Raw genomic sequence first — 25,036 nt, 5'->3', positions numbered from 1 at the left:
CAGTCGTGTATGGACGTGTGTTTTAAAACTGATATTACTCAAGCTGCACTGACGCAGGGCACATGCCGCAGGGCAGGTCCAAGCACACCGATGCATCCCTCCATCTATCACCATGCCCGGGAGGACTTCCATGTTGGAATGGTGCACAAAAGGGACAATCTCACTGAAAGCATTCCCTCCAACATTCCTCTGATGAAAATGAGGCATTTCCTAAGGAATAGTGGGACATCCCCAGATCAAATCAGAAACTGGGACAGCATCTCTAAATCAGGGACGTCCCTGGAAAATAGGGACACTTGGAGGGTCTGTGAAAGAAGGGTCACCCCCCCCCCACACACACATACATTCATTCCAATAGCCATCAAGATAATAACCACCCATATGATATAGTAATATTGCAGAAGTATATTCAAAAATATTAGTTTTCAAAATAGTACAGTGGTACCTCGGGTTAAGTACTTAATTCGTTCCGGAGGTCCATTCTTAACCTGAAACTGTTCTTAACCTGAAGCACCACTTTAACTAATGGGGCCTCCCGCTGCTGCCGTGCTGCTGGAGCACAATTTCTGTTCTCATCCTGAAGCAAAGTTCTTAACCCAAGGTAATATTTCTGGGTTAGCGGAGTCTGTAATTAAGGTGTGTGACTGTTGCAGAGAGAGAGAAAGGAAGTTGGAGAAGGCATCCCAATCCACTGACCCAAAGGTGGGCTTCTGGGAGTGGTTTGGTGCAGGGATACCAAAGAAAGATGTCTAAACACTGGAGTGATCAATCTAGAGCTTTATTAGAAGGAGGAGCAAACTTACAGTAAGTCAGCCTGCAGGATCCCACTGCTGTTACAGACATGGCATGGACACTACAACAGGGAGAGCTCGTCATGCCGAGCAAACATTTGCACATTCTTTATATATAGAGCAGCATAAATCAGTTGGGCCAGACTGCCATCAGTTCACCAGTTCATCAATTCAAAGCTTACAGATAGCTCCCCACTCTGGGCCGAGACCAGCATCCCAAGGTCCACAGATAAGTGCAACATCAAGGCAAGTCAATTAGCATATATCAAAGCAAGTGAATATAAACATATATGAGTTCATTCTTGTAAAAACTCCCAATTAGTTTTGGGAAAAGATGGCGCTTGCAGGCCTGCCAGAACATTTCATCTTTGGTTCAACACAGCTGGACAAAATATCCCCTTGCTTGTAATGTTGGGAGATTTAGGGCAGATAAAACATAGTACTTCTTCACACATCGCATGTTTATATGTATTAAATTTGTATAACACCCTACATCTCAAATGATGGAATTTAGAATCATAGAATTGTAGAGTTGGAAGGGACCCTGAGGGTCATGTAATCCAATGCAGAAATCTCAGCTAAAGCATCCATGGCAGATGGCCACTCAACCTCTCCTTAAAAGCCTCCAAGGAAGGAGAGTCCACAAGTTCCCGAGGGAGACCATTCCACTGCCCAACAGCTCTCACAGAATGTAGTGATGGCCATCAACCTGTGTGGCTTTAAGGGAGGACTGGACAAACTGGCTATACTTTGCCCCCACAGTCTGAGTCAGCAATGCTTCTCAATGCTGGGAACTGCAGGAGGGACTCCTCTGCTGGGTCCTGGTTGCAGGCTTCATGGTTGAGCATCTGGCTGGCCATTGGCCTGATTTGGCAGGATCTTCTAGTGACACTGCTTTGTGTATCTTGTCACAGCCATCTCTTGTCAGCCATAAGTGTAATAAACCCTGTATAAAATCTCTCTCTCTCTCTCTCTCTCTCTCTCTCTCTCTCTCTCTCTCTCACACACACACACACAAACGTCTTATCAGTATTCCAGGCCAGGAACACCACAGAACGGCCATTGCCACCCCAGCTTTCTGTACTTTCTGTCTCCTCCCTTCCCCAACCTCAGGCTAGGTAATTGCTAATTAATAATAACACTTAGCACTTTCCATTTTCAAAGCACTTTGCAGATATTAGATAATTAAACCTGCTGTGAGTCGGGCCAAGATTATTATCGCCAATGCACAGATGTTGATTGCCAGAGTGTAAAAGTGACTTGGCTGTGGTTGGGGTGTGTGTGTGTGTGTGTGTGTGTGTGTAATGGAGGGTCAACATTGAAGGCTGCCTGTGATGTCTGACCACCCAGTGCTGGGCTGGTGCCATACCACTTAGGCAAATCTTAGCAAAAAAATGCAAAGGAACTTTAATTGCAAAACTTACACCACCACTCCCTGGCTCTCTTGCAGATCTTTTTCAGTTGAAGATCCTTAGTTAGTCTTAAAATTGATCAGGAAGAAATTCTACCATGTAAGATGAACACAGGAAGTAACAACTGGGTCGTGCAATTTCATCAGGAATTTAACAAGAATATAATGACATGGGTGTCCCATTTGATGTCATTCTGTGAGTCACAACCAGTTCTTCAGCAGTGGATGACAGTGATCACTTGATCTCTGAGGTCCAGCTCCAAGGGCCTTCTGGTACTTCCCTTACCATGAGAAGTTAAGTTACCAGGAACCAGGCAGAGGGCCTTCTTGGCAGTGGCGCCCTCCCATCAGATGTCAAGGAGATAAAGAACTACATAACTTTTAGATGACATCTGAAGGCAGCCTTGTAATGGGAAATATTAAATGTTTGATGTTTTATTATGTTTTTATGTGTTGGAAGCTGCCCAGAGTGGCTGGGGCAGGATATAAATGCTTATTTATTTGCTATTTGTTGTTGTTGTTGTTGTTGTTGTTATACCTCAGTGCTGAAGGAGTAGCCATTTAGAGTGGCACAGGGTTCATGAGGGCTGATGCTGACCTTTCCCCCTGACCCCTTCCACTAGCTTGCCTTTCATAGCACATGACACATATCTTGGAGTTGCACAGCCAGACATATACCACAAACCCGTTAAGATGAAAGAATGAACAGAACAACAGCTTATACTCTACTAAGAAGTGTGATGTGCAAATCCAACAGAGGCAGCGTTATCAAAAGAGGCACACCCTCAGGATGCGCTCTGTCCTGCTACTGCAGGAGAAGACTGCTTAAATGAAAGGTAGCAGTTTAGTCTCCAGGGAGATTCTCAAATGTGGCAGCACTAGCATCAATGTATGTTATGTGCAGTGGGTGGTTTGAACGCATACCTAACAGCTCAGTGTCTTACAAGAAGAGAGCACCCAAAAATTGTTTTGATGGGAGATTCAGAACAGGGAAAATAAAGCACTACTTTTCATTTGGACTTCAGCTGTGATTCCTGTACTGCAGACTACAGTTCTATGATTTGTTCAGTGTATAGTTAAACTCTGGAACTCACTCCCACAAGGGGCAGTGATGGCCACCAATTTGGATGGTTTAAAAAGACAATTAGACACATTCATGGAAAAATAAGGACATCAATGGCTACTAGTCACTTTGTTCTGTCTCCATGCCTGTAATTACCAGTTGTTGGGAATCACAAGTAGAGAGAGCATGGGGCCAGCTTGTGGGATTCTCAGAGGCATCTGCTTGGGCATGGTAAGAAAAGGATGGGGCCTTTAGCCTGATCCAGCAGCCTATGCTTTGGGTGATCCTGTTGCTTCTTTTTTGGGGGGGGTTAATGTGGTACTATGAAAAGGATAAGGACGCGGGTGGCTCTGTGGGTTAAACCACAGAGCCTAGGACTTGCCGATCAGAAGGTTGGTGGTTCAAATCCCCACAACGGGGTGAGCTCCTGTTGTTCGGTCCCTGCTCCTGCCAACCTAGCAGTTCAAAAGCACATCAAAGTGCAAGTAGATAAATAGGTAGCTCTCTGGTGGGAAGGTAAACGGCGTTTCTGTGCGCTGCTCTGGTTTGCCAGAAGTGGCTTAGTCATGCTGGCCACATGACCCAGAAGCTGTACGCCGGCTCCCTCGGCCAATAAAGCGAGATGAGTGCCACAACCCCAGAGTCGGTCACGACTGGACCTAATGGTCAGGGGTCCCTTTACCTTTACCTTATGCCCTATGGTCAAGCATGAAGCTTGGAAGAGTCCTAGCCACTCCACAGAATGGAGGTACTTGTTAGGGTGCAAGTTAGAAACAGAAATTGCAGATGAATGGAGGTTTGAGAGAGCTAAGGGCAAGAAGGCATAGGGCAGGAAAGCAGACCAGGCAAAATAATAATGTAAGAATTGCTTTCTGGAACAGGCCGATCACCCATCTAGTCAAGCCTCCTATCCTCACAGTGGCCAACCAGATGTCTGTGGGAAAACTGCTAGCCAGACCTGAGCACAAGAGCGCTCTCCACTCCTGTGGTTTCCAGCAATGGATATTCAAAGACATAATAAAAGACCCCATATGTGACAGATACTTATTTCCCCTTTGGCTTCTGTCATGCTTTCAGGGAGAGCTGCTTGCAGCGTCTCCTGTTCAATGGATGCAATTTTTTTTTTGCCCTCCCTCCCTCTCCCCAGCTTTGTATAGTGACACAGAGGGGGCTTCAAATAGCAGGAACAGCAGCAGGGGCTCACAAAGGCAGAAGGATGAAGTCAGCAACTGCCAGGGACCCAGAAATTACATAGGTTAAGCTGAAAAGATGGGAGGCAGCAGGTGAAGGTGGCGCTGCTCAACATGGGGACATCTGTGGGAAGTCATTCAGAAAACTGACTTAGACAGCTGATACTGAATCTCTCTCGGAAGTGCACAAGCAGCCATCAGATGAAGGCACTTGGTTGTTACAAAAGATAGTGGATTCAAAGGTGCAAAGTGAGGAGAGGGAAGACAGTGAGGGGATGTCCATTGCTAATTTCTGCAAATAATTAAATAAATATCCAACTGCCTCAGCAGAATTCATGGCAAATTGAAGATTCCTACTTAGGCAGAGCATCAAAGGAATTCTGAGGGTTGCCAAATTATTATTATAATAATTATTTTTTAAAAAAAACCCCAAACCCAATAACTTTAAATCTTTCAAAATGCCAAAACCATCACCTTAAATCAGAGAGGAAATCCAAAAACCATAGCAAGCCACAAAGCCCAACAAGTTCCACAAATTCAAACAACCACATTTAAAAACAGCATAATGCTGACATTAAAAGCACCAGGTTAAAAAAAAAATTATTATCTTTACCTGGTGCTGAAAATGCACTCCATAGGTGGGAGGTGAGACTCTTTGGGGTAAAGCTTCCCCAAGCAGCACATTCCTTCAAAACCATGGTTTGAAAATTTTGCATTTTGTGGGAAGGGTGAGTAGTCTGAAGCAATACAGTCCAACCCCCTACCCAATTCTGTCAAGTGAGTATGATGCTGCTTTCAGCCAAGTTACACCGTTGGTCCTTTCAAGACAGTATTGCCTACTTTTTCACTGGAGATACAGGGATTTGAACTCAGGACCTCCTACATCCATGTGCCACATGATGATCCCACAGGAGCAAAGCATCACAAATGTTACGAAATGAAAATATATATTTAAAATTAACACAGGTAACGAAAAGAGAAATTGACTCATCGTGTGCACCACAAGAAATCTGAAATATCTACAGAGCACACACCATGCCAGGGGAAGCCCCTCAGAGATGTGCAACTAACTCTACCCTTCAGCAACTGTGTCTGCTGCGCTGCACGCAAGATGGAGCCTGCCTCTCGCTTGCTTCTGCTTCATCCTATTTCAGCAAGCGGCTAAGATTTTAGAGTTTTGTCGCTTCACCTGAGCGGCACAGTTGTGCCACCAAAGCAGACAGGTAATTAACTATCAAACAATGGCCAGGATTTAGAGATTAACTCAGGGCACAGAAGGAGTGGGAAAACTCATTTGGAGCAAACAAAAGGGGCGGGGTGATTAGTTTCCTCGGCCACAAAGGAAAGATCCAGATAGGGTCAGGGCCAGGGAAACCGATAAGAAGCCAGAAAGCACAAATATCCTCCCAGGTTCTTTTCTCCTTTTTTATGCACCCCTCCCCTTACCAGCATCTCATGCTAGAATTCCACAATTTCATGCAAATTCACGTGTCTAAGTGAGATTAAACTCCAGCGGGTGCCCAGAGTCCTTCACAAAGTCCATTTCCAGCCCTGAGATAAGGCGGACTTCCTTTAATGCATCTCACAAGGCACAGAGAATGTGTTGGGGAGCATTACAAATACAAATACAATCGTGTCTCCTTTTGTTTCTATTCTATTGACCCTGGGAACAGCCTCTCATGCATCCTAAACATTTTGCAGGTGGAGGGTGTGGGGAAACTACCCAAGAAGAGCACGTATGCCTTTTTCAAGCTCAGAATCCAGTAACTTTGGTGGATTTGGGGGGACTCTGTATTTTGCTTCTTCTCTGCTTTCTGGGCATTGGTTGTCTCAGCTGCATCAGGGAAGCAGGATCGGGTCTAAGGATGCCAACACAGGCAAACTGTCAACAAGCAAATGTGCAAGTCAAGGAGGAGCCAATCATAGGATTGTAGGGCTGGAAGGGACTCCAAGGGTCATCTAGCCCAACTGCTTGCAATGTAGGAATGACAGCTAAAACATCCCTGACAGGTGGTCATCCAATGTCAGTTTAAAAATCTCCAACAAAGGAGTGCTCACCCACCTTCCAAGGTAGTCCATTCCACTGTCAAACAGCTCTTACTCTTATAAAATTCGGAATTTCCTTGCTTGTAATTTGAATCAATTGGTTCATTGAATCCACTTAAACAACAATCACTGCTCCAAGCAGTTTGTTTTGTTGGAGACCCTATTTGTCTATCTCAGTAGCATTTGTGCCCCATTGGTTTTCTATACAGCTCCCTCCCTCCCTGACTTTTTCCCCCTCCAAAAATCCCTTGGCTGCTCACTCCTCCTTCCTGTCAAAAACGTACTGCTTCACCCGTACTTAGGTTCTGTGTGACACTTTTGCAAGACAAATTGACCTCCACATCCTTTGCAAAAGTTCCACTCTTTCAGACTTACGTATATTACTGATGCAATATCATGGGGTTGTTGTAAATATTCTGTGACATCACACATGAAGCACAGCCAATGGCTGCAGGGCATAGCCAGTTGCTATCCCTGAAATGGAATAACCTAAAAGGCAGGGTGCGCCAGCATGGGAGGGGGGTGCTTTGAGGGTCACCAATGTGGGGAAGGTACCACCCCCTGAGACCTTGCTTATGCCCCAAGCCTAGATGAATGCATGTTGTTTGATGGGTGAATATGGAAGGGTGGTTATTGGCTGCTGGTGCCCCTGATAATGGAGGGCACCAGGGCCCTTTGGATGACAGCCAGGGTCTGCACTAGCCCAGGTGAGAGGTGGGCTGGGGTCCTTGGATGCTAGAATATTAAGGCTGCGTTCAGACAGCATTTTGTTCCATTTCCCCAACATTTCCTTACCTGATAATTTCTGCATTTTATGTGATCTTTCACAAGATTTAAAAGCTACTTCTGGAAATCTAGCAGAATCTAGTTTAGTGCTCATTTCCATGTTAATTCCTTTTAGAAACCCTCAATAATCCAGAAAGCTGGGGGAATCTTTGTGCTATAATTTCCCCAACATTTTCATGAATCATGCCATGTGATGAAATTTGGTCTCAAGACATTTGGGATAAGTAACAGCTAACTGGCTGGAAAGAATTTTCTTGATGTAATATAGAGCCTTTTATTCTTGGTACTCCTTGGTACAAATTATTGCAGAAATAAATAATAATAATAATCACAGATTAGTGTGGAACAGGGCAGATAAGACTTGTGGATAGACACATGCAAAACTGACATGGACCAGAAAGAGACAAAAACTTCCTTCTACCTGTGCCCCAAGGTAACTGGATACAGGATTGCTGCCTTAGTGTCTTATGAAAGTTGAAAGGGTAAAATCATGTGACATGTTCACCCAGCTACGTGGGCAGAATTTCTATCAGTCCTGCCATCACTGGGACTCTAAAGAAAATAGGATGGATACATATACAGGGGAAGAACTCCCTGTCCTTGGAGCCTCATCCCCAGAGGAAATGCTGCAAGCCCCAGGGCAGAATTTAATTGCTTGTTGAGGGTCCCCCTCATTATCTCACTTGCAGGAATTTGCCCAAAGGCCCTTTCCTATCCCTGAGGGAAGGATGCTACGGAGAACTCTGTGGAATGGATCCCCATTACCTTTCTGCCTTTTGCTTTAGGTGTGTGGCCACCTGGGCCCATAATTTGCCTTCAATGGCTCCACATATTATGCTGGAAGTCAATTCCATACAGACAGGTGGTTAACCTCAGCACTTTGCCCACCCCTAACAAATAAAATAAAATAAAATAAAAAAGCAAGAGGCAATGCAGAGATGAAAAAGCATTTCAATGATCAAAATGAGCTTGTAAAAGGTGAACAAAGCCTTGAAAAAGCCATGGGCTGGTTGGATGAAGAAATGGATAGGAGCTGGCCACAGCCTCGACTCTCCAAGACCAGGTGAATTACATCATGGATGGCCATCTGTCATGGATGTTTTAACTGAGATTCCTGCATTGCAAGGGGTTGGACTAGATGACCCTTGTGGTCCCAACTCTACAATTCTGTGATTCTATGATTCTGTGGGGTGCTGAATCATCCTTCAGATGTTTCAGAGCCACTGACTGCAATCTTTGAGAATTCTTGGGAAATGGGTGAGATGGCAGACGACTACAGATGGGAATTTTGCCCCAGTTTTTAAAAGAGGGCAAAAGGCAGATTCGGGCAATGACAAGCTTCTCAGTCTGATGTCAATACCGGGCAAAATTCTGGATGAGATTATTAAGCAGATAATCTGCGTCAGGAACAACCGTCAGGACGGGGTACGTCCATGCAGCTGGATTGCTGGCAGTGGAAACCCCTTATAGACTTTTTGCATGGAATAAATCAACTGATGATATCTGGGCTTGAGGACTGAAGATAAAGTGGATTTGTTGGGCATCGTCTTGGAGTGGGTGCATTACATAATTTTCTACATATAGCTGACAGATGAAGAATAGCAAGTTCTCTTTTTCTCTGGCTTGCTTGCTTGCTTTTCCCTTTCTCCCTCTCTTTTTATATTTGTGTTTTTATTTAGATTAGTTTTTCATACATGATAAAAAATTGATAATCTTTATATTCTTTTTCAGACTTTAATAAAATCTATCTAAAAATGGATGGCTGGCAGGGGTGGTGCTGCTAGTTACTAGGAGGAGTGGGAAAAGTTGACAGTGTGTGGGTTCAGTCAAACCAACATTTCTACTAGTGCACCAGCAGAGTGCTGAGCTCCCTGTTCCTTGCCCTCTACCTCCCAAGTAAGCAGCAGTGATGTTGGTGCTGCCAAGACCCCAGACACACTGAGTCACCTCTCCCTCTCCTTCACTCCTTTTTTTTTTTTATAATATTTTTATTCAAAAAGTTTTCCATATAAACATAACATACATGAACATACATAAACATACAAAAACAGAAACAAAAACAAAACAAAAAAACATGTACCATTTCATATCCTAATTTCTTATACCTTCCTTCCCCGACTTCCTCATGCCTCCCTTTTCTGTATTCCAAATTCTTATCAATTACTCAGCGAATCTTCCCTTATTTTAAATTTAAGTTTAAGCTAACCTTCCTTGTTCTCCTTGTCTTAACCATTACTAATAGTAACCATTTACTTTCAGTCCATCATCATTCTAACTTTCATTAACTTTGTGATATTTCTTTAAATAGTCCTTGAATTTTTTCCATTCTTCTTGCGCTGTTTCTCTTCTCTGGTTTCGGATTCTGCTCGTCATTTCTGCCAAGCCCATGTAGTCTATCACCTTCATCTGCCATTCTTCCAGTGTGGGTAGATCTTTCGTCTTCCAGTACTTCGCAATAAGTATTCTAGCTGCTGTTGTAGCATACATAAAAAAAGTTATATCTGTCTTTAACACCCCTTGGCCAACAATACCCAAGAGAAAGGCCTCTGGTTTCTTGGTGAAAGTATATTTAAATACCTTTTTAAGTTCATTATAGATCATTTCCCAGAATGCCTTTATCTTCGGGCACGTCCACCAAAGGTGAAAAAATGTACCTTCCTTTTCTTTACACTTCCAACATTTATTGTCAGGCAAATGGTAAATCTTTGCAAGCTTGACTGGGGTTATGTACCACCTATAGATCATTTTCATAATATTTTCTCTTAAGGCATTACATGCCGTAAATTTCATCCCGGTGGTCCACAACTTTTCCCAATCAGCAAACAAAATATTATGACCAATGTCCTGAGCCCATTTAATCATAGCTGATTTAACCGTTTCATCTTCTGTATTCCATTTCAGCAGCAAATTATACATCTTTGACAAATTCTTAGTACTGGGTTCTAACAGTTCTGTCTCCAATTTTGATTTTTCCACCTGAAAGCCAATTTTACTGTCCACTTTAAACGCTTCATTTATTTGATGATAATGCAACCAATCTCTCACCTTCCCTTTTAATTTCTCAAAACTCTGCAATCTCAGTTTGTCCCCTTCCTTTTCCAAAATTTCCCAATATCTTGGAATATCTCCTTCACTCCTAACCTGTAGGTAAATGGATATCTAGAAAACAGTACCTTGATTACTACATGTCAGCAGGTGTTTATAATGCCAGGGCAACTTTATCTCCTATTTGGCAGTTACTAGCCTGGAAAAGGGACGTGGGTGTTGCTGTGGTCTAAACCACAGAGCCTAGGGCTTGCCGATCAGAAGGTTGGCGGTTCAAATCCCCGCAACGGGGTGAGCTCCCATTGCTTGGTCCCTGCTCCTGCCAACCTAGCAGTTCGAAAGCACGCCAGAGTGCAGGTAGATAAATAGGTACCACTCTGGTGGGAAGGTAAATGGATTTCTGTGTGCTGCTCTGGTTTTGCCAGAAGCGGCTTAGTCATGCTGGCCACATGACCCAGAAACTGTACACCGGCTCCCTCAGCCAGTAAAGCGAGATGAGCGCCCCAACCCCAGAGTCGTCCACGACTGGACCTAATGGTCAGGGATCCCTTTACCTTTAGCCTGGAAAAGTTAATGGTCCAGGTAGTCAGGAACTCCACATATCTATTATACCTCTGTTTCAGAAACACATTTTATAAGGTCTCCCATGGCAACTTGGTTGACAAGATGGTATAATGTGGGCTGGACACTATTGTTAGCTGGTCGAGCAACCACACCCAACAAATGCATCTTAATGGCTCTGAGTCAAACTGGAAGAAGGTCTGGAGTGGAGTGGTTGCTTCTCAAATCTGCAGAAGACACAAAGTCGGGAGGCATATCTAACAGACTAAATGATGGAATCAATATTAAGAATAATCTTCATGGGCTGGAACACTGGATAAATGTAATGTTCTGCATTTAGACACACACACACACGTCAATGACACAGCAAAGCACAGGCAGTGGGAAATCTGGCTTGACATTAGCCCATGTGAGCAGACTCTAAGTGTGGATTGCAAGCTGTGAGCAGCCAGCATGAGTGTTGCTGAGTTCCATGACACTTCTCAAAAACTCAGCTCATAGCTGAAAATAGCTGGAGTGTCTCCCAAATTTGAAGACTCACAAATGGGTGTGTGGAATTTGGCAGGGGGGGGGCGGCGGTAGTGGTGGTAGTGGTGGAGAGAATCTCAGCTCAGCCATAAATGCCCGTTCATAGACATTAGAGAATCATGCGGTGCACAGCCTGTCATTTCCTACACTGCAGATGGAGAGGTATATATTTGGAAAAAGTGAAAGCATATTATCAGACAATTTTGTTCCTCTTCTAGTATATCTTTAACCAAAAAGAACAAACACCATTATTTAGAAGTGATTGCAGGACAGACTACTGAAAAGTATGCTGCATCCATTTACAAGAGAACCAGGATGATGGAGTGGTTCGAGTGTCAGATGAGGACCTGGGAGTCCGGGGTTCAAATCCCTACCTGGACATGAAGCTCACTGGGTGCTCTTGGGGGCCAATCACTGCCTATCAGCCTAACCTAACTCAAAGGGTGTTTCTGGGGATTAAGAGAGGAAAGGGAGGGGGAAGCATGTATGCTATCTTGAGCTCCATGGAGGAAAAGATAAGTGCAATTTTTTTAAAAAAGACACAGAGCAAAAACTTCAGCAATGCATAAGAGGAGGGGGATGTGCTAGGGGTGATTTTTGAAATGAACCTTGGAGTATTTTACAAGCATAGCCCTATTTTCCTTTGTGAACTGTTGCAGCATGTGCTTTCTTCCATACACCTGCCCACATGACACTACCATGGCATCATCATCATCATTATTTCCAATTCATAGAGTAATAACATTGCCCTCTTCTATATCTCCCTCAATCTGCTCAAGAAATGATAACAGTTCATTGACCAGCCTTTAAACACCCACAAACACTTGCAGAATTGCAAATACTCCAAATTCCAAATATTCACTTCCAAGACAGTTAAGAGAGACTTCCAGGTTTGATACCAGGACACATCATCTCTTAAAATAGCAATATCCTGTAAAGCAGAAGAACCTCAGGTGTGAGGCATGAATGTGACCCTTCAAGTCTCTCTATCTGGCCCTCAAGATACTTCCTAGCCACCCTCTCTCCCCAGGCCACACAACTCACTGGTGCTTCTTCACAGCCTCCTTCCCAATCTTTGAGAGATTTTGCCTGGGTAGATTCGGTCCTTGAACTCTGATCATTTTTCTTACTTGCCTGGATGGAGGATAGAGACCAGACTCCCCACAGGTCTCTATTTTCCAGGGACAGAAGATTTACAGAAGCCATCCTAGTTTCTGATTTGGTCCCAGAATGTCCTGCTATTACTTAGGGCATCCCTATTTTCATTGGAGAAATGTTGGAGGGTATGGAGTTATGCGACCCCTGAGCGAAGGAGATAAGTAGCTATACAGTGGTACCCTGGGTTAAGAACTTAATTCATTCTGGAGGTCTGTTCTTAACCCGAAACTGTTCTTAACCTGAGGTACCACTTTAGCTAATGGGGCCTCCTGCTGCCACTGCGCTGCTGGAGCACAATTTCTGTTCTCATCCTGAAGCAAAGTTCTTATCCCGAGGTACTATTTCTGGGTTAGCGGAGTCTGTAACCTGAAGCGTCTGTAACCTGAAGCATTTGTAACCCGAGGTACCACTGTACAACCTTTAGAAGACATCTGAAGGCAACCCTGCATAGGTAAGTTTAAAAAAAATGTTTTCTTATGTTTTTATATATGTCGGAAGCCACCCAGAGTGGCTGGGGCAACCCAGTCAGATGGGTGGGGTATAAATAATACAATTACTACTACTACTATGGAATAAGATGTCCCTGTTTTCACTGGAGGAAAGTTGGAGGGTATGTAGAGAGGGGCATGTGAATTTTTGTAGAAAATAGCCAACTGTGCAAAAATAAAAGTTACGTTAGTTTCTCCATCCACTTTTGCCTCTGGCCCTGTCCATGACTGGCAGGTGTCCTAGAGAAGGTTGCCTAGAAGGCAATACAGCCTGCGAAAGCTTCCCCATGCGAGCTGCAAATCTTTAGCTGCCATTATGTATTCCCTTCTTGAGGAAACCAGATGTCTTCCTTCCAGAAAACAGGATGAAATGAAGAGAAAACAACCACTGCAAACAGGCAGGATTGATTTTAAATACCAGAAGATATCAAGGGCTGGGGTCAGGAAACAAGGCACCAGCTTGAGGATGGATCCAATATAATTACACCTCCTCAGCTGCTTGATTGCAGCTTCAACATTTTCCCCCCTCCATGTGATTGACTTTGATTTAAGAAATCTGGACAGGTAATAAAAGTTTGCAAGATAAACAGAAAATGCATCCCTCTTTTTTATTTTTGGTTGTTTCATGGGCAGTGGAGATGGCGAAGGGAGGGGAGTGCCAGCTCTATTTATTTTTCCTTGATTGCTTTAAGAGGAAGAAAAAGAAGAGAAAAAGAGTCCTGGAATTTATTCTTTATTTTTTTATTTTTGGTCTCTTATTCATTAGTCTGTCAATAACGCTCAGCCCCAACATATCGACAGCGGATTAGCTCAGGTCGGCTTGGTGTACAAGACCAATGCCTTTCTTAACCCAGCTTGTTTCCAAATCAATACACCCATCAGCATTTGAAAATTAGCCCAAGATGAGATTCCAATAGTCAAGCTACTGTGTCATGCTAAGATGGCTTCCAGCCAAATCCTAGAGAGATGGCTGATGGCAAATGGATTAGAATCCCCCGCAACATTAATTCTTGCCCAGTAGCCCCACTAGTGCACTAAGAGTGCAGCAATTCACAGACATCACACGTTCCCCTCACTCCCCAGCAAGGATGGGGGAGAAATGCAATTGAGTTGCCATTTAAAGGCGAACCAACCTAATTCACACTTTCTGAATCAATAGGTGAATTGAAAACCAGCCGCCCTTCAAAATTTGCACTTCAACAGATTTTGGCAATGCAGCAAACATGCATATCCTAGGGTAAGATGCGCATGCATTAGTGCAAATAACACATCAAAATGCACAATAATGGGTGAAATTGCTTTGCAGAAATGTGCATATATTAGGCAAAATTGTGTACTATTAGGCGTGCATCTTAGGAGAAATTTGCACCAAAATGCTAATGGATTTTCACAAGGATTTCTATTTTTTTTAAAAAAAAAACACCAACTGATGTGTTAATGTGGAGAACTGAACCTACAATGGGAGAATAAGAAACAAAAATGGACAGATCCCCACACCCCTCTCTCACACACTCACACATTTTTTTTTCAGCCTGCACAATCCAAGCCACCATGCCATTCAACTAGGCAAACAACTTTATATTTTGCACAGTCAAAACTAAGAGTAGCAAAACTAAGGGGCAGAGAAGTAAAACATGAAGGCTTGTGTGAGAGAGAGAGAGAGCGAAGGTATTACATGGGTTGATTATTCTTCATGGTTTTTATGCTTTCGCACCTTCAAGAACACTTGTTCCAGCATGAGAACTAGGAACTCACTTTTTGCACGAAACCCTCAGGCTTCCCTGAGCCCCTACCTTGCACGATGAGATGGACCCGTGATGTCTTGGGGTGATTGTCCGTCTGCACGGAGCAGGTGTAGGGCCCCTCATCGTACACGTCCACCTCGTTTATCCGGATGGCGTAGTCAGTCTTGGTGTTGGCGATTAGCTCCACTCGCGGATCCAAACACCACTTGTCATTGCCAGCATAGAGAATGCTGCTGCGGTTGAGCCAGGCTACCCGGGTCACTCGGTTATCCACAATGCACCTGGATTCAGAAAGAGAAAGGGGCAGAGATGGTCATCACCAGCATGTGGGCCTTTTGAGAGGCTGTTTTATATGATTTCCAACACTGTGCCTTTCCCCCCTTCCCTTCTCTCCTTTTTTTAGCTTTGCTGCGAGAAGCATTTTCTCAGAGCCGGCACCTCCGTTCTCCCAAGAGGGAGATGTCAGCACTTTACTTGGATCCAAGGGCTGCACTCTGGACATCTTCCTCCATCTAAAAATTTTAACCTTAACCCTCAGATCCATTCTGGCACTCCTCCAAAGGAAAGAATATCAATTATTTCAGAGGCACACACCTTCAAGCTCTTGTTAAGCTGCCCCTTTGGTACCCAGAAACCATTTTCAAGGAAGATCGCCCACCCTTCCCTGGCCATCTCAAAGCCTCCAGTCCATTCCCTTAATTTTCCCCATGCATGGTCACTGCCAGCATCCACCACTAACTTCTCTGCAGTTCTTACTTCTTCGAAAGTTCATGCAACTTTTCCCTGAACTTTCTGTTCTGTACAAATTAGGCTCCAAACATCTGAAAGAAAACCTTCATCCCCACCAACCCTCTCTGGTGCTAAGATCAGAAGGGAGGGGGGGATGCAATCTTGGTTGTTCCACCACACTCAGAAGTGCAGGGAATGGTGGGTTGGGAGAGGGCTTTCTCTGTGACACCCCCTCCAATTGTGGAACCTCCTCCCCACAAAGGTGCATCCAGATGCCTCATTGTACAGCTGCTTCTGTATGTTAAAGATGCACCTTTGAGAGTTTTGTGGAAGCCACCTCTCATATTGGCTTTATACTGTTCTGTTCTGTTCTGTTCTGGTTAGGATAATTTTACTTGTGTGTGTAATATGTACAGTGGACCTGCAGTTTATCTATGTGATAGCAACCTTAGATGCACAGCTAATGAATAAATAATTGGAGAGTAGAGAAAACCTGCTGCAGAAAGAGCTTTTTGAGCCCTCCACCTTGCTTACAGGGCTCTGAGAAGGTCATGCCAGGGCTTTCACGCAACCTTCTCAGAGCCCAGTAAGTGAGACAGAGGGTATGTCCTGCCCTGGACAGGAAGGGATGGTCAAATGGGGTGGAGATTCAGGGGTTTTCCACATGTTATTCATTTTTGCTTTTGCATGTGGACCCCTGGATTTGAACTGTTGTGTAAGCTGAAGACCGACTGCATTTAAAACTGTGTATTGACATGGGTGGCGCTGTGGGTTAAACCACAGAGCCTAGGACTTGCTGATCAGAAGGTCAGCGGTTCGAATCCCCACGACGGGGTGAGCTCCTGTTGCTCGGTCCCTGCTCCTGCCAACCTAGCAGTTCGAAAGCACATCAAAGTGCAAGTAGATAAATAGGTACTGCTCGGGTGGAAAGGTAAACAGCGTTCCTGTGCACTGCTCTGGTTCACCAGAAGCCTTTTAGTCATGCTGGCCACATGACCCGGAAGCTGTACACCAGCTCCCTCGGCCAATAAAGCGAGATGAGCACCGCAACCCTAGAGTCGGCCACGACTGGACCTAATGGTCAGGGGTCCCTTTAGCTTTTATTATACTCTTGTAACCAGGGGCGGGTGAATCTGCCAATTTCGGTCCCTCTCAGTTTCTCATTTTTCCAGACTTAGTTCAGTTCTCCACATTTCCACATCAGTTTGTGATTTACGACAAAAAACCCCACACAATTCCTCGTGAAAATTTATCAGCTTGGTAGTGTGAATTTATCCTCACCTACACATTCCTGAATGCAATGTTGCCTAACACATAATTCTTTGCAAAGGCATTTTGTTTGTTACGTTCACTTATATATGAATTCATATATCCATATGCACACTTCAACCTCAGCATTTCTGTACACATTACTTGGCTGGAGAACTGCACTGCAAAATTCAGAGAAATGTGAATTTTAAAGAATCGCTGAGTTTTGGTTTGCATATCTTGGTGGATAGTACAAATTAGATAGGTGCACCTTCAGATGTCAGCTGAACTGAATTTCTCGGACCATCCTTCGTTGTAACTCACCCTTGTATCTTATGGATCTTATGGTTAAGGATAGGTAAGAAATCTCATAAATAGTTCAAAAAATCTACTATATATATTTGAAAAGTTTTCAAAACAGGTCTGCATTCTAATTACAGAAATCTAGGAAGTTACCTTATACCAAATTAGACCATTGGTCCATCTAGATCAGTACTGTCTGCTCTGACTGGCAGCGCCTATCCAGATTTCAGACAGGGTGTCATTCTCAGGTTTATCTGGAGATAAACCAGGGATTGAAACTGAGACCACCTGAATTTAAAGGAGATGGCCCACCACTGAGCAATTTCCCTTACCCATCAATCCACACTTACTAGGGAGATACCCTGCTGAACTTTATGGGTTGTGCAGCACAATCCTAAGTATGTTGGGTAGATAAGGCTGACAGTTCCTCAACAGCAGGGATTAGGAACCTGTGGCCCATCAGATAGTGTTGGGTTCCAGTTCCCACCAGCCCCTGCCAACATGGCCAAAGCTCAGGAATGATAGAAGTAGATTGGATAGAATAAAGACTTATTTGAAACCACCATCCTCCTTTCCTCTGGCACTGTTCGATTCAGTGCATATCGCGTCAACATAAAATATACAGAAATCTCATTTCCATACAATCCAATTAAACAACAACAATAATAAAACGTCCAGGACGTCAACATTTCCAGTGACAGTTTATTTCACGTCACTCCAAAGCACTGAGATCTGAATTGGAACTTTCATGTTCCCAATCAGAGGTGGGACTGGGGGATTTTTTTTGTCAATTTCCAGCTGTTTCCAGTCACATTCAATGTACTGCAATCCCCAGCACATTTTTTTCCAGATTTCCTCGCTTGCATATCAACCACTTTGCAACCTCATTTCATGAGCGCTTTATCTGACGCATTTTGGATTTCTCACTTGTCCTTGATCCCAAATCTTGAATGGCACTATTAAACGGAGGCAGCGCATGCCGCCAAGGCATCTCATTTTGACAGCACCACCAACCCCCCTCCAGCGAGAAAGCTGGCCGAGAAGAGGCTCCCTTTAAAGCATGCTTTATGTTTAACAGCCCTCATAACTCAGAGGAAGAGCGATGTTAAAAGGCCAATGATGGGGGATAATGTCCAAACGTAAAACCTGCTCACGCTAAAGACAGAGTGTTTGTATTCCGTCCACTGCTTACTCCATTACGTCGTCGTCGACATCTTCTTTTTTTTAACAGTGGTTGTGATACAAGCTGATTCCTGGGTTCCCAACTGATGGATCACCAAATATTACACAGATGTCACCCAACACAAGTAGAGCTAATGGACCGCACATCAGATTGCTGCAGTCAATGAACCAAGGCAAGTCCCCCACCATTTAGGAAAGAGGCACATCAACATTTCCAGGATACTACAAGGCCTTGCTTAATAGCAGTGTTTAATTGAGACTCAGCCTTGCACAGTTCCCATTATTTTCAATAGGAATGGCGCAGCACAGTGTCCTGGCAGATCACAAACCATGAACACCAAGCACAAGTACATATAAACAATACACAGATGCAGGGCTACCATGGATAGGAAGAGTGTGCATACACACACACACACACACACACACACACTGCCCATTTGACTGGGTTGCCCCAGCCACTCCGGGTGGCTTGCAACATATTAAACACAGTATACAAACACAAACATCGCAAACTTCCCTATACAGGACTGCTGGGGACTTGGCTAAGCAGACTCAGTGATTTAAACACAGATCCGGGAAAATGAGTTCATGTGTGGGGAGCCTCTGGGGATACAAGGAGAATATAGGAAGGAGGTGCCCTCTCAAAGTAGCAGTGATAGAATTTTTAAGGATATATATATATATCTCTCTCCTTAAAATGGTTCTGGAAATGAATTGACAGCTAGTGCAACAGTTTAAGAACAGGGTTTCTAGAGATGGAGAGATATGCTGTCGTTACGATATATTTCTGACTGTAGAAGAAAAGAGGTGGGAAGTTTCTCATGCCAGCGAGAAGGATTTAAGAAAAAAAATCTCTTTCGAGTTCCCCTTCTCTCTCCCCTTCTCCTCATGCCTGACCTTTGTGAAATGCCGAGGTCTAGGGACCTGTGGACAATAATGGAGGCAGACAGTGTGTAATCCAACCATTCCCTCCATCAAATGGGCATTTAAGTGCTTTTGAAAGGCAGCGGGGCACAGGCAACGCATGACGATGCAGTGAAATAAGTGTTTTCACCCTTCACAGCGCCTGGTCACACAATCTCCCCTTATCACATGGAGACGCTCCTCAAGGCCCCAAGATGCACAGAGCCAGGATGCCCACCCCACACCGGTCACAATCTCTTCTTAAAGCTCCAGAGTCAAGCACCAACACAAGGGTTAGTTTTTACGGTCCCCAGAAGGACAGGAGCCCAAGGTTTCAGTCACAGGGATCCTCTGTGCTTCGCTTTGAGTGAAAGACATGTTGCCCAGTTTAGTCTGAATGGGGACTGAGTTGCTTGATATGTTTTCATTGTCGGCTTCCTTTTCCATTTTTTGGCAAACCACATAGAAATCCTGGACAAATCAAAGGTAAAAGGTAAAGGTACCCCTGCCCGTACGGGCCAGTCTTGCCAGACTCTAGGGTTGTGCGCTCATCTCACTCTATAGGCCGGAAGCCAGCGCTGTCCACAGACACTTCCGGGTCACGTGGCCAGCGTGACAAGCTGCATCTGGCGAGCCAGCGCAGCACACGGAACGCCGTTTACCTTCCCGCTGGTAAGCGGTCCCTATTTATCTACTTGTACCCGGGGGTGCTTTCGAACTGCTAGGTTGGCAGGCACTGGGACTGAACGACGGGAGCGCACCCCGCCGCAGGGATTCAAACCGCCGACCATGCGATCGGCAAGTCTTAGGCACTGAGGTTTTACCCACAGCGCCACCCATATGTAAATGCTTAAATTTATTTTATTTACTTATTTCGTAAAATGTACATACTGCTTGGTTGTAAAACAACAACAACAAAAACCACACCTCAAAGAGGTTTACAAAAAGATAAAACAATCAAATTATCAATAAAACACCAACAATTTAAAGTTTCAAAACATTAAAATAACAATAGACTAAAAGCAGATTAAAACCCACATCAACTTTCTCAACATCTGGGTAGGCTTGCCTAAACAAGGATGTTTTTAGAAGGTAGTGAAAAGAGTATAGTGAAAGCACATGCCTGCTATCAACAGGCAGGGAGTTCCAAAGTGTAGGTGCTGCCAAACTAAAAGATGGAGCTCTTGCAAATGTGGAAGGGATATTAGGTGGCACCTGTAACAGCGCCAATTCTGCCAATCGAAGCAGAGGTGAATGCATAAATACATAGGTGACAAAGAACATCATTTGATTAGAGATACCTTCCCCTTAAGTCCTGGTATATGGAGATTCTCTCCAACAATGAAGAAAATACACTTTTCATATGCTCAGAGGAACAGTCATATATTTGCATTGTTTCAGTCTTTAATTTATTGACACTGAAAATATGCTGCCAAAGAGAGGTACTGAACAGCCTTTGATGGGTGTGACGGGAGCCCTTTTTCACACAAAGTTGCCCTAGGTATGCTTTAGACTATGATGTTCTGTACCTTGGCTACAACCAGACTACAGAATTAGGGTCCTTGCTAGTTAACTGATCCACCTGCATTCACAAGACGCAATCTTTTACATATGCAAACACTTCCAATCATCAACCTCCGGTTGTGGCAACTGGCCAAAAGGATAACATTCAGCAAAACACTGGTTGGATAGCAATCACTGCTGTTTAAAAAGGGACAGGCAGGAAATGCATCAAGAACCCTGACACGTCGCAAACCCTCCTTGAGAACAATCATGCCTAATTTCAAGGGGAGGTGTCTTTCTTTGCATTTTGCATGTTCCAAGTGGGGCCACAACACCAAATGCACCAGCTACAGAAGGTTGTAGGGTCTGTTTCCTTCTCTTTCTCTCTCTCCCCCCGTTTCCTCACCTCCCCCTTTTATTTTTGGCTCACTCCTGCCGGCTCAAATCCTGCTGTCAGCTTCCATGCAGCATACAAATCCCATTTCTTCCAGCAGGACTTAGCTGTGCATTAAACTGGGTGCAGGATTCCAGCTCCCTTTAACCACCTTATGCACGGAAATCTTTCCACGAGCTCCGTTGGTGCACCCGCTTGCGTTCCTCCACTTCAAGGCTGCTGCCGCCTGATCCTTGCCTTTCCTGACAGGATGAGCTCAAAACAGCTCAGCGAGTACTGTGCCTCTCGCCTCGCTCCCCAATCCCCTAGACCTCACTGCCTTTGGCAGCTGTGGCGATGCAAACAACAGCAAGCTTAGAATCGGCCCTTGTTATGTTGAACTCTAGGAATCTCAAAGTCTTTTTACACACACACACACACAAAAACACAAACACAGGGGGGAGGCACACACTCACTCACATGCACAGACAAAGAGAGAGGTACAATCATAAAAAAACAAAACATCCTTCTGCAGAGCCATGGCAACGAGGAGAAAGCGAGAAAAAGGCCAACAAGTAGTGTTTTGCGTCGGGAAATAAAAGGAGAAAAGTCACTCGCAAGAGAGTCAAGTCAGTCCAGGAAGAGGAACAAAGTGTTACAGAAGACGACTCTAACAGGTCTTGCTCATTCTTTAGAAATTTCTATAGAAAGCTTCCCTAACTGAACAACAGTTTTTAAGAACGAAACAATATGGTGTTACATGCTGCCCCAAACTCCAAAAAGCAAGAGACTCCGGGTATTCCAAGTACCGGTACTTGCACGGGTTCAGGCTCCTGGTGTCTTAAGGATATGCGGCTTTATTTTCACATGTATACAACGTGAGCATGGGATGGAGGAGGGCCTCACAGCATTAGGTCCCCAACAGATCTTGCTTCTTCATTAGTTGCAGCCTTGGATCCAGCACAGAGCAAGCAGGTCTCTGTGTATCCAGCTTCCATTCTGCTCCTTAGTTCAGCTCTCTCTCACTGCATTGGCTATTGTCCTTTTATTTACCAGCCAGGTGAGGGGGGGCACCCATTAACCTGGAGGGCTTAACTGTAGCTCTCTCAACCTGACTCCTTTGTTTGGGATGCTGCTGAGGACACTTAACTGGCCAGGTATGGTCACTGTCCCACAAAGAAACTTGTCTGAACATTCACTAGGTACATAATCCCAAGAATTGGAAGCGACTTGGGGCATCATCCAGACTAACCTCCTCCCCCGAAAAAACCTACAACAATACTGAAAGGCTTTGGAGGTAGCCACTCAGTTTGATAATCCAGTTTAGATATAGGTAATTTGTTCTCCCATTCCAAAGTGCCATTCTCCGTCTGCATTCCAGTGGATCAGATGGAGTCAGTAAATGCATTCTTTTCTGTTGCTCAGTGAAGGCAGATCTGGGAATTTAGTCTAACTGGTTGTGATACCCATGTATGGCCTTAGCTGACAGGACTCAAGTGCGGGGCTCCTGTCAATCTGGATCCTGATAGACCAACAGATCCATCACACTTAACAACTTCCACGCAGGCAGCAGTGGACCAGTTGGTACAGAATCCTACGTGGAACCTACTTATGAGTAAACATAATAAGATTGCACTGCTTTAACAAACAGCATTCACATATATTGTCTCGCCCATTTTTACAACAGCCCTGCAGGGGCAGGTCAGTATTATTAACCCCATGTTGCAGAAGGAGGGAACCAGCCTGAGGAAGTGATGGACATATAATCCCGGTAAGATCATTTTGTTTATTTTCTTACAGTGTTTTTCTTCTGCCATTCAACATGCTTATATTGCACGGTGGCAGACACATTCAAAATAAAATGAAATGTACCAAAATTACCAAGAAACATAAATGTCATAAAAGCCTGACATTTCTTAAAAGCAAAAGAGTAAGCAGCAGTAGCAGAACAATAAACCACTAAAAGCAATTTGAGAACAAAACAAAACAGCCCACTTTTGAAATGAAACGGGTCAAATGAAATGGTTGTAGGCTGGCACATAAATTCACAGGATGAGGCATCAGGCAGTCAAGCCTAGAACTGGGATACCACTACTGAGAAGGTCTGGTCCAAGGTCACTGCCCACAGAGCCCTGGTCAGATCGAGGTGAGTGAACCTGTCTGATTCAGTTTCCCTTTCTCACTTTTCCAAACTTAAATTCAGCTATCCCCATTTCCACACCGGTTTGTCTTAAATCCTTATGAACATTCACCAGCAGGTTGAAGTTCTCCAATATGTACATATTTTTGCAAAACAATTTCCTTCATTATAATGCATTTGTGTATGCTATTTTCACCAATATATGCATTTCATACATATTTCAGCCTAGTATATGAATTTTGGGGACACATTACATGGTGGGAGAACTGTGTTACAAAATTCGAGAAAAAGCAAACATTAAAGGATGACTGTGTTTCAGTTCACATCTTGTTTCAGAATTTGCCAGTCTGGTAGGAGCATATAGCACGGAAGCAATCCCTGAAATACCCTGTTCCAGGGAGTGAATAATCTCAGGCCCAGGTAATGACTTTGGTCTTCCAAGCTTCTCTCTCTGGCATGTAGGATTCTCTACAACACACACACACCATTTACCCAGGGTGCCACTCAGTTCCCTTGTGAGGATTGTTTCAGGGATTTCTGCCTGGCTAGAATGTGTTCTTGAACTCTGATATTGTCTCTTGCTTCCCTGGATAGAGGGCAGAGTGAGGTATATAAGTGCCACCAGTTGTGTCCCTCTGAACTGAGTGTGGTTTTAAATCTGGAAAGGCAACATACAAATAAAATGATTACTAATGACTGATTGAATGCCTGTTGCTGGGAATCCCAAGTGGGTAGCATTCACTCAGGTCCTGCTTGTGAGACCATCAACAACCAACCATCTTGCTCCTTGCAATAGACAAGTGAGGTCTTGTTGGTGGTACCATCGCCAAGAGGCTGCCAGGTTGGCACTGACCCATGACAGGGCCTTTTCTGTGTTGGTTCCCAAGTTGTGGAATGCCATCCCTAGTGAGGTGTGCCTGTCTCCATCATTATTAACAGCAAGGCAGAATATGAAAACAAGCTTATTTACCCAGACGTTTAGTGGCTCAATTACACTGTTTCATGCAACCCAGGGATCATCAGGTAGAAGTATGTTTTTTAATATAATTGCCTTTTGAATGTTTTTAACTGAAACCACTTTTAGATGTTTTTGATTGTAATGGTTTTTAGAATGTTTTAAATATTTTATGGTGTTTTTGCTTCTAGATTGTGTATCTGTTTGCCATTCCGGGCTCCTTAATAATAAATAAGCATCTGGTTGGCCACTGTGTGAACAGGATAGTGGACCAGATGGGTCACTAGCGCCATCCAGGAGGTTCTTCTTCTGTTTATTATTATTTATACTGCCTACAAGACCAGTTGAAGGGACATGGGTGGCGCTGTGGGTTAAACCACAGAGCCTAGGACTTGCCGATCAGAAGGTTGGCGGTTCGAATCCCTGTGATGGGGTGAGTTCCCGATGCTCGGTCCCTGCTCCTGCCAACCTAGCAGTTCGAAAGCACGTCAAAGTGCAAGTAGATAAATAGGTATCGCTCCAGTGGGGAAGGTAAACAACGTTTTCATGTGCTGCTCTGGTTCGCCAGAAGCGGCTTAGTCATGCTGGCCACATGACCCGGAAGCTGTACGCCGGTTCCCTTGGCCAATAAAGCAAGATGAGCACCACAACCCCAGAGTTGGCCACAACTGGACCTAATGGTCAGGGGTCCCTTTAGCTTTACAAGACCAGTTGTTTAGAGTGTGGTGCTGATAATGCCAAGACTGTAGGTTCAATCCCCAGATGGGACAGCTGCATTGCAGGGGGTTAGACTAGATGGTCCTCAGAGTCCTTTCCACTGCAATTCTATGATTCTAAGACACACTGGCCTGAGCCATACGCTGCTATTCCCTTCCTCACCTGAAGATG

The 25,036-nt window shown here is 44.3% G+C and overlaps 1 protein-coding gene across 9 annotated transcripts in view; it reads right to left on the bottom strand.

The window, feature by feature from the left end:
- Window positions 1–25,036, bottom strand: part of NTM (neurotrimin) — an 813,345-nt gene that overhangs the window by 131,435 nt on the left and 656,874 nt on the right. For all 9 annotated transcript variants that reach the window (XM_053367507.1, XM_053367508.1, XM_053367509.1 and 6 more), the window contains one exon: window positions 14,861–15,093. In XM_053367507.1, coding sequence (XP_053223482.1) covers window positions 14,861–15,093 — 233 coding nt within the window. The remainder of the gene's footprint in view (window positions 1–14,860; window positions 15,094–25,036) is intronic.

Source organism: Podarcis raffonei, chromosome 15 (genome assembly GCF_027172205.1).
Source record: "Podarcis raffonei isolate rPodRaf1 chromosome 15, rPodRaf1.pri, whole genome shotgun sequence".
Lineage (NCBI taxonomy): Eukaryota > Metazoa > Chordata > Lepidosauria > Squamata > Lacertidae > Podarcis > Podarcis raffonei.
This window is presented reverse-complemented; position numbering and strand designations above follow the sequence as displayed.